The 10,462-nt window shown below is 32.9% G+C and overlaps 1 protein-coding gene across 1 annotated transcript; it reads left to right on the forward strand.

The window, feature by feature from the left end:
• Positions 1-368: 368 nt before the first annotated feature.
• Positions 369-1,978, forward strand: LOC134238879 (RNA demethylase ALKBH5-like). Its single transcript, XM_062720993.1, has 3 exons — positions 369-1,098; positions 1,263-1,343; positions 1,570-1,978. Exons 1-3 carry the CDS (start codon positions 398-400, stop codon positions 1,907-1,909), a joined length of 1,122 nt encoding a protein of 373 aa, XP_062576977.1. The 5' UTR covers positions 369-397; the 3' UTR covers positions 1,910-1,978.
• Positions 1,979-10,462: the final 8,484 nt, after the last annotated feature.

Raw genomic sequence — 10,462 nt, forward strand, 5'->3', positions numbered from 1 at the left:
ACCTTTTGATTTGGAGTTTGCTCCACCTGTGCAAAAACTACTAAATTTTTGGCCACAACTTTCTACTGTTTGGAGCTTGCCTAGGGCTTTCCTGTTTAATTCACGGTGATTTTTAGTTATCCGAGTTTTTCTCTCTCCCCCCCCCCCCCCCATTCACAACACACATCATACGTGTCTAATGCTTCATTTAATTTACTTCCCTCAATGCCTATTTTCTAAAAGGAGTTCTTTCCGTAATAATGATAATTTTATTGAATTAGAGTTTATTTGTGCTTTAGGGCCTGTACTAAAGTAAAATACGTTTGTGTGATTGTGAAATAAAAGTGCTGTTCATACTTTTCCCGCGAAAATTGTGTTTTTCGAAGTGCATTCTGGGAGATACGGAAAATGTGCCAAGATGGCTGAAAACTTCAAGGATTTACGTCTGAAGCTCCAGTCTCCACACAACCACAGCTCGTCAAAGTACAGCAAGGACAGAAAGTCTGACAGATCAAGAAGAGATTCAAATGGAACTTACAAGTCAAAGTCACGCCACCACGATTATGACAGCAGCTGGCACAATGCCGACGAGTTAAGTAAGGTACACGCCGGAATCAAGCAACGTCGATTGTTTACCGATGATCAGTGCGAGGCAATCGAGAAGAAAATAAACGAAACAGTCAAAATAGCAGAGAAAGGAACCTATAAGCATCATACAGTCGACAGAGCACCACTGAGAAACAAGTATTTCTTTGGCGAGGGTTATACGTATGGGTCTCAGTTGGAGAAGAAAGGTCCTGGGATGGAACGACTGTATCCCAAAGGTGAAGTGGACGAAATCCCCGACTGGATACATGAACTGGTCATCAAGCCTCTGTATGACGCTAAAATCGTACCAGAAGGCTTTGTTAATAGTGCTGTTATAAACGATTACATGCCTGGCGGTTGCATTGTGTCCCACATAGATCCACCCCATATCTTTGACCGCCCTATTGTTTCAGTGTCTTTTTTCAGTGACAGTGCTCTCTGCTTTGGTTGTAAGTTTTCTTTCAGGCCAATTAGAGTTTCTCCACCTGTTCTGTGTTTGCCAATTGACAGAGGATGTGTCACAATGATCAGGTAATTGTGAAAAAGAACAGTACAGTGGGAAATGTCCAACATGTATAAAGAATGTATTTAGTTTTGAATTAAATTTTGACAGTTATTAGGAGAAAACTTTGTTGTGATATACATTAGTTTTATTCGCACTGTAGCTAACTGTCAATATGTTCAATTTTGTACAGTGGATATGCAGCAGATGAAATCACACACTGTATTCGTCCACAAGATGTTGTGCAAAGAAGAGCAGTCATTATTTTGCGAAGGTAATTTACTGGGTAAAATGTGATATAAGCTAGAATGATAAAATCGATATATCTCAATTGTAAGATCCTTTGTAAGATAAAGTATTAACTATTATAAAATAGAGAAAAAAAATTATTTTGTATATTTATAAGTAAGGTTAATGATTTCAGGTACATGTATTGATTAATCAATACATGTATTTATGGTATAAAGAATAGTTTTGTCAATCTATGGGTCTATTTTTAGAGTTTTCCCAGATGCCCCTAGACTAGGGACACCATCAGAAAAACCAGTCTCTCGGAAACGTAAGCGCAGCAGCTCCGAATCTGTATCTGATCTGGAAGATGACCATCACAAAAAAAGTAGGAGAACGGTCTCCATACAGAGAAGTAAACATCACTCAAACAGTCAGCATTCTAATGGTCATCAGTCGTCAAAAACGCGGAAAAAAGAGAGTCACGCGGCCAGTAAAACCAGCGACAGCCAGGAGAGCAGTGAGGAGGATGAGCCAGTGTTAACCCCGAAAAAGAGCATTCGACAGGTGCGAGTGTCACGGATGTCCCGCCACAGGAAACTCTGCTGGTAGACTGACATCTCATGATAAAACTTGTTGTTTTTGGTTGCCAAAGTATACACATTGCACATGTGTTTCTGATTTTTTGTCTCGCCTGCGACGAATGTCGCGAAGCGAGACATAGCGACCATAGATTCCGTCGTCGTCGTCGTCGTCGTCGGCGTCCAACTTTTGGTTAACCCAAATGTCAAAGTTTTATAAACTGCAATAACTTTCTCAAATTTTATTCAGTCTTCTTGAAATTTGGACACAATATTCAGTATGGATAAAAATTTATATCCCAAGTATGATTTTGAAAAAAAAAATTCAAATTTTTCCGTATTTTTTCCTTAAGTTGGACTTAGTTTTTTCATGATAATTTATGGTGAAGACCTATATTCCAGCAACTATAAGTTATAGGGATATGATAATTAGTCAGTGGATACATCATGGGTAACCACAAACGTCAGTACCAGAATTAGGTCATCTTGACCTACATTTTTCTGCATGAGTGACTTTGGTTAAATTTTTGGTGGAGGTCCATATCTCAGCATCTATAACTTATAATGGCATGATGATTTGTCATTGTACAGGTTATAAGTAACCAACAACATTTTACCAGAATTAGGTGAATTTTGACCTACATTTTTCTGCATGAATGACTTTGTTTGAATTGATAATGGAGGTTTAATTTGCAACTTATAACTTATAGTGGCATGAAGTTTCAGTGCATATTGTGTTACAAGCGCTTCAGAATAAAATTTATTAAGTGAGAAAAATTATTTTGCTACTTTATTATCCTGTATACTTATTAAATTATACTGTTTAAATAATTCAATATAAGAGCGGTGTAAAGCAAAACTTGCCTTGGGACTTAGAAATTTTGACTAGTATATTTATGGTATAAATGATATCTTTCAATCCATGCATGATAATTTGTAGAGTCTACACATCATGGGTAACCAACAAAACCAGTCTCTAAACGTAAGCGCAGCAGCTCGGACATTTTCTGATCTGGAAGATGACCATCACAAAAAAAGTGGATTTGATTTCAAAGAGAAGTTAAACATCACTCAAACACGTTCAATGGTCGCAATAATAAAAACATCACAATAGAGAGTAAAACAGCGACAGTATATATATATAAATGCCAATATAACGCCAAAAAGAGCATATTACAGGTGCAGCTGTTCCATTTCTTTACAGGAAACTTTTGGTAGACTTCTGAAATTTCATGATAAAACTTGTTGTTTTTGGTTGCCAAAGTATACACATTGCACATGTGTTTCTGATTTTTCTTGTTTATGTAGTTTTAATGGAGAAGATTGTATTGGATGGAATTATGTACTCTGTCAGAGTTACACATATTGTACAGTTTACATCTCTGGCATGGTTATTTTTTGAGTTGAAATAGAAATTCAAATTACAGAGATGGTTGAAAAGAATTTTACTGTCATTAGTAATGGTATATAGATTTATATACATGTATACATCAAAGAAATTGTCATTTTTCATTTATATTTAAAAGATGTTTTTGTATCACTTTCCAAGATCTGAGTGATCATTATAGTAAAATCTCATGCAAAATATGCAATTCCTACTGGCATTTAAAATGGATACATGTACACACACATAATTCAAATCATTTTATACATTTCACTTCACAGTGTAGATTTATTTTCGTGGCAAAATGCACTGCAAGGATTTGAGATTCAAAAGATAAAATTAAGTTACGTTTGAAGATACCGCCTAATAGGCATTTGAAATCATGATAAAGTAATGATTTTTTTGCATTTTATATTTTATGTTATATATATTAAGAAAGTTAAAGAATAACATCTCCTTTTGGAATATGAATAAGTGTTTGTAACTTGGATTTAAGTTGTTAAAATTCTTAGTTGTGCTTATCATTGTAGAAGTCTTTATACTAAGTAATGAGTTCACACACATCTTGTAAATATTTATGGATCAGATCACCAAATTTAATGTGCTTGTCCTGCTTTCCATTCGATATTGAGCATACTTAACCTATAATTCATTTTTATATATTTTCTCAATTTTGTAGGCATCTGTGACATGAGTTTTGTTTGAAATGCTATATTTCTGTTGTATAGTTTTTATTTACATGGTTAATTTTATTTAATATAAGGTTGTTTTTAATGTTAAACAGTCGAAAAAGAGAGAGAGAAAAAAATTAATATTGATTGATATGAAAGGAATCGCTATGATTGATATGAAAAGAATCGCTATGTTATGAATGATCTGGGTTAAGGGATTGTACAAGGCCACTTCTATATCAGTAGCCTGATTGTGTTCATAGAAAAGTACTCAAGGGGTCCATCTTATAGTAACTTACCCATCAAGTGTAGTTAAAGTACTGACATGTTGAATTAATGGTTCATTTTAAGAACATTTAAACTACATTGTAATGCAACTGTTGGTCTTATCAGAATCAGCTAGATTTACTTCCAAGATTGAATTCTCCAACAAGTACATGTTCATAAAATGGAATGTGTATTTTCCTCCAAAACACAAAAGTCAATTCATAAATACTTTTATACATCATTGCTCTCTGATCACTGCATAAAAAAACCAAACATTACAAATAGTATTTTATCAATTGCTCTGTTAAGATACACTGGTGTGTGATTTAGCATTATATCACTAAAGAACTGAGAAACCCTAGGGTTTGAAACTGTGTCATATGTGTCCATGCTTACAAATTCTTGTGTCCCAGTCTAGATGATGAAACTGAAGACTTGTGACAAAGATCTTCAGTGCCTTTGTATGTTTTGTATTCAATAAGAACTGCATTGTAAATTCATGTTGTGAGAAAATTGGGTAAAGGGAGACTACAACATGGAATTTTTCATTTGTTAAATTTTTTGGTGCATTTGTAGGAGAAAAAAAAATGGAAACATATAATGCTATACCTCAATCTGATCTTGCCCTAGTCATTACACTTACTTTTGTTAAATTGATTCAATTTAGAGTTAATCATTCATTCTCTATTTGTAATTAGAAAATTTCTGCAAAGAGAAGAATTCAAATTTAATCAACAGACCCATGAATAGATGATAGTGTTACTGAATATTTATGCTTTGAAGTATTTGTTTTCATAATCCATTGTTAGTTACTTAGTTTCATTTTTTTATTATGATGATATTGAAGTTTTTGTTCCAGTGTAATCAGATTGAAGTACATAAAAAACAAAAAAATTTCATAAAATGTAAACAATGAAACTTATAAATAATGTACATTGTAAATAATACTAGTAATTACTCAAATCTTTGATGTTGAAAAAGTCATACATTGTAATAGTCATGTTGATTAAAATTTTTGATTTTCTTTGTTGACCATGCTAAATATGTTTTAATTTGTACGGTGATTCAAATTTCTGTTGTCGTTTGTGAAGTATTATTGCAGAATTAAAGCGTTTTGGACCTCATTGTCTTGAAGCAAATTAATTTCTTAAACTACTGATACTTTTGCAACACTTCCAGTAGTTAGTTTAAAACTTTCATTATGGTGAATAGCCTTACTTTAAAGGATGCTAAATTATTGTGCATACATCATAGGAGAAATATTTTTTTGAAAATTTGTTTTAAAGAATGTGTGCAATGCCCAATATAGTATAATTAAAGACACAGAGCTCAAATTTAAAAAACAACAGAGGTGGGATCAGGATTTTGCACTTCCTATTGACTGGTCGCTTGCCCCAGGCAACTGGAATGATCTTTTAACAATTCTGTGTTATAAAAAAGAAAGGCCCAAGAATTTTTATGGAAAATGACATTCAATATTAGTCCTAAGGAAAGATTACTGTAAATCACTTTTTATTAGCGAGAATTTTATTTTCGCGTAATTATGTGAGACATTGTGCTTGCAAAAATTTAATTATTCGCTTATAATAGTATTAATTGAGATTAAATAGAGCAATAACCACAATTTGTGTAAATTTTGTCTCGCTATAATCAAGAGTCAGTGATTATCTCGTGAAAGTAACGTGTTGTGAAAATTTAGTGATCTACTGTATATTTGCTAACAAGCTTATTGTATGGTCTGATATAGAATTTGAAAAATGTTGACATTGAACAGGACAGTTGATATCATTGTATCATCAACTTATTTACCAAGAGCTTGTTTCATTGTAGAATCAACTGGGAGACATAAACTGTATATGCATTTGATATTAAATGGTTTATATTGCATATGAATATTAAGGGAAGTTGAAGATAGAAAAATTGAGGTCATCACTTTTATCCTTAAGTTTTGTGTTAGCTTTCTGGAAAATATTCATATATATTGCAATGTAAATAAGGGAAGTTTATGATAGAAAAATTAAGGAAGTTACTTTTATTCTAAAGTTTTGTTGTGTTAACATTCTAGTAAAATATTCAAATATGAAAAAAAAGTGACAGAACATGTGATGTTGTTTATTTCAAGTACAGAGGTATATATAGCGATTTTATTGTTAATTGATATATCCTAAATGTCGAATTAACAGCCACAGCAAAAGATATTAACATGCAAAAGTTTTTGAATCATTTAAGCTTCATTTAAACTCAAAAGTAGGTCTGCTAAGAAGGGGGCACAATTAGTACCCATGGGAATGCCAACAGGATGTTGAAAAACTTGATCTCCAAGTATTAAAACCAGATATGATGTAATCTAAAAGCCATATACTGATTAGTTTGGAAAGTTAAAAGACCATGCAAGCATAGAAGTGGAAAATATTAATTTTACACGTATTTGTTTTGTTAAAACGAATTAAGGTATCTGACTCATAAAAGGACATAATTTTCTAACCTTAAATATCCATCCTGTATTAAATATTGTTTAATTAGGAAATAGGAATGCATTGAGGTCTATGGGATTATAAATTATTAGCTCACCTGAGCCGAAGGCTCAAGTGAGCTTTTCTGATCACATTTTGTCCGGCGTCCGTCTGTCCGTCTCTCCGTCTGTCTGTCCGTCTGTCTGTCTGTCCGTAAACTTTTCACATTTTCGACTTCTTCTCAAGAACCGCTGGGCCAATTTCAACCAAACTTGCCACAAAGCATCCTTGGGTAAAGGGGATTCAAGTTTGTTCAAATGAAGGGCCACGCCCTTTTCCAAGGGGAGATAATTATGAATTAGAGAAAAATTAATGTCATTTTTAAAAAAATCTTCTTCTCAAGAACCACTGGGCCAGGAAAGATGAAACTCATGTGGAATCATCCTCAGGTAGTGTAGATTCAAGTTTGTTTAGGGTGGGGCCAAAATGGCCGACCCAAGTTTTACATAGGAATATAGAAAAATCTTTAAAAATCTTCTTCTCAAGAACCACTGGGCCAGGAAAATGACTCATGTGGAATCATCCTCAGGTAGTGTAGATTCAAGTTTGTTCAAATCATGACCCCCGGGCCTATGGGGCCAAAATGGCCGACCCAAGTTTTATATAGGAATATATAGGAAAAAATAAAAATCTTTAATTTTATCATCCTCAGGTAGTGTAAATTCAAGTTTGTTCAAATCATGACCCCCGGGCCTAGGGTGGGGCCAAAATGGCCGACCCAAGTTTTACATAGGAATATATAGGAATCATTAAAAATCTTCTTCTCAAGAACCATTGGGCCAGAAAATCTGAAACTCATGTGAAATCATCCTCAGGTAGTGTAGATTCAAATTTCTTTAAATCATGACCCCCGGGCCTAGGGTGGGGCCAAAATGGCCGACCCAAGTTTTACATAGGAATATATAGGAAAAATCTTAAAAAATCAACTACACAAGTACAAATGGGCCAGGAAAGATGAAAATGTGGAATCATCCTCAGGTAGTGTAGATTCAAGTTTGTTCAAATCATATGGCCTAGGGTCCAAAATGGCCGACCCAAGTTTTACATAGGGATTTATAGGGAAACCTTTTAAAATATTTTTTCAAGTACTTCAAAGCTATGATTAGTGATATTAATATGGAATCAGCTTCAGGTAGTGTAGATTCTAGTTTGTTCAAATCATGAACCCCTAGGGGGGTTATAAATTATATAAACTTTCAGTTCTGATCTGATATGTGCTTTTTCCTAGCCAATGTGCTCAGGTGAGCGCTGTGGCCCCTGGGCCTCTTGTATTTGGTTTGATGTGTCCGTAATTTCCGAAGGGGTGCTCTGCTTTGCGTCGCGAGTTTTAATTTTCTTTCTTTATGTAATGTTTGATATTTATTAAAACATGCAAAAATAATAATAAGTAAGTGCTTGAATGAAATGACTAATACATCAAATTGAACTCTAATTTAGCAGAAATATAAGCTTAATTTGAAAATTTTGTAAATTTCCTTTATTTCCAGATTTTTTATATTTAAACACATGTTTTAAATACACTGTACATGTAAACTGTGAAATATAGAGATAATAAAGATAACCGGTATTCAAGCCCAAAGTCCATTTAAACAATACAAATTGGGAGTACAGTGCAATCACTGACCTCTAACACATCAGAGGTGGGATCAGTTGTCTCGTAGGAGTGAGCATCCCTGTCGAACAGACACATCATTTGTGTACTCATTGTCTTGATCAGTAAGGAAAAGTCCATAGATGATTCATTTGAATATGTAAATAATGGCCTAACAATTATGTACATGTAGTAATAAAAACTCCTTTGACTTAATAATACGAATGTAGGTTTATTTGCTGACAAGGTCATTGTATCAACCATAAAATTTGCGAAATGATGACTTTAAAGAGACTGTTGATATTCTTGTTTCATCAACTTGCTTGTCAATAATTTAACTCGTTTTAGAAATTGTTCATACGTACAGCATGCTTCTTTTTAATTTATGTAAATTTTACACTTTAAAGTGTAAATTTTACACTTTAAAGTGTAAATTTTACACTTTAAAGTGAGTAAATTTTACAGACATAAACCACAGATGCTGGTGATAAGGGTATACAATTTGCATCTTAACACATCCTCAATAACACTACATAAAATGTTAAAGGGGAGTTTACGATTAAAAAGTCATCCATATATTATTTATTAAAGTACAGATCTATATTAAGGGGGGAGGGGTCGATATATCGAAATGTCACTTTAGCTGAAAAGTTTTACTTTAATATACAAGTGCATTTGTTCTCATGTGTAGAAGTTTTTGAACAAACAAATAAATAATTTCTGATTAAAGTGTAAATTTTCGTATGAATACAGATTAAAGTGTAAAATGTATAGATAAAAGTGTAAAATTTACAGATTAAAGTGTAAATTTTACAGATGAAAGTGTAAATTTTACAGATTAATATGTAAAATTTACACTTTTATCTGTACATTTTACAGATTAATCTGTAAATTTTACAGATTATTCTGTAAATTTTACAGATTAATCTGTAAATTTTACAGATTAATCTGTAAATTTTACAGATTAAAGTGTAAAATTTACAGATTAAAGTGTAAAATACACCTAAAATTACCAGATTAAAATGTAAAATAGATTAAATAAATGTAAATTTTCAGATTAAAGTGTAAATTTTCAGATTAAAGTGTAGATTTTTTTAGCTCGTCAATAAAAAACCAGGTAAAATGAGTAAAATTTACACTTATGCTATATTTTACCCCCTACCCAGATTAAAGTGTAAATTTTACACTTTAAAGTGTCGAAATTAAAAAAAGTAAAGTGTGCAAGTGGCACTAATACGCTTCCGTATTACCTGTATAGAATATGAATTTTATTCCCGCCAATACAAAACCAAGAGCATTGGATATAAGGCATCTACTCCCCCCAGAGAGAATTGGATATAAGGCATCTAAGGAAGGAAACAGTTGTGGAAGCCCTACATGGAATTATGTTAAAGGATTTTTATTGTTTCAGTAACTATACCCGTGAAATACGAAAGTCCTAGCACACACTATTTTAAAAATATTTATGGCCTAGTCTTTTTAAGACACTACAGGTCAAACTACAAGGTCAAAAGGTAAAAATAATGAATTTAATCAGGGAAAGGCCTTAATTGTCATGAGAAATTAACAAGTGGAATATTAAAACCCTAGCTCTAATTGTTCAAAAGTTATGGCAAAAGTTAAAGTTCCTTTAAAATTTCTTTCAAAAGTGGATCAAACTCTAAGATGAAGGTCAAAAATATTTATATTTTTAGAAACATATGAGAAAGGTCGATCTTGTCACAGTAAAAACGCGTGTGAAGTACGAAAACTCTGTCACCAACTATAATTCAAAAATTATGACCAAGATTAAACTTTATTTTCATTTATTTTATTTATTTTTTGTTTTGTTTTTCAAAAGTGGGTCTAACTCCAAGGTCAATGTCAAATATGTTGATACCAAACGGAAGGCATCGTCATGTGAGGAACACACAAGTGAAATATGAAAGTCATAGTTCCAACCAATCAAAAGTTATGAGCAGGGTTAAAGTTTTTTCGTACAGACAAACAGGCTATTAGACAGACAGGGCAAAAACTATATTCCCCGAATCTTTGATTACGAGGGCATAAAAATCACGCAGTTATAACAAGCAAATTCAAAGAACTTTGGTGTCTGTGGTTGAGATGTCATTTTTATGGCATATTGTGTCAAATATGAATGTCCTATCACATGTCATTC

Source organism: Saccostrea cucullata, unplaced genomic scaffold (assembly GCF_032062105.1).
Source record: "Saccostrea cucullata isolate Sc308-1 unplaced genomic scaffold, CSIRO_AGI_Scuc_v1 ctg729, whole genome shotgun sequence".
NCBI classification, from domain to species: domain Eukaryota; kingdom Metazoa; phylum Mollusca; class Bivalvia; order Ostreida; family Ostreidae; genus Saccostrea; species Saccostrea cuccullata.

Excerpts from the sequence above, each read along its gene's own strand:
- LOC134238879 (XM_062720993.1), top strand. The coding sequence starts at position 398 with ATGGCTGAAAACTTCAAGGATTTACGTCTGAAGCTCCAGTCTCCACAC. Across the intron at positions 1,099-1,262 it reads GGATGTGTCACAATGATCAG|TGGATATGCAGCAGATGAAA; the intron begins GTAATTGTGAAA and ends AATTTTGTACAG. Across the intron at positions 1,344-1,569 it reads GCAGTCATTATTTTGCGAAG|AGTTTTCCCAGATGCCCCTA; the intron begins GTAATTTACTGG and ends GTCTATTTTTAG.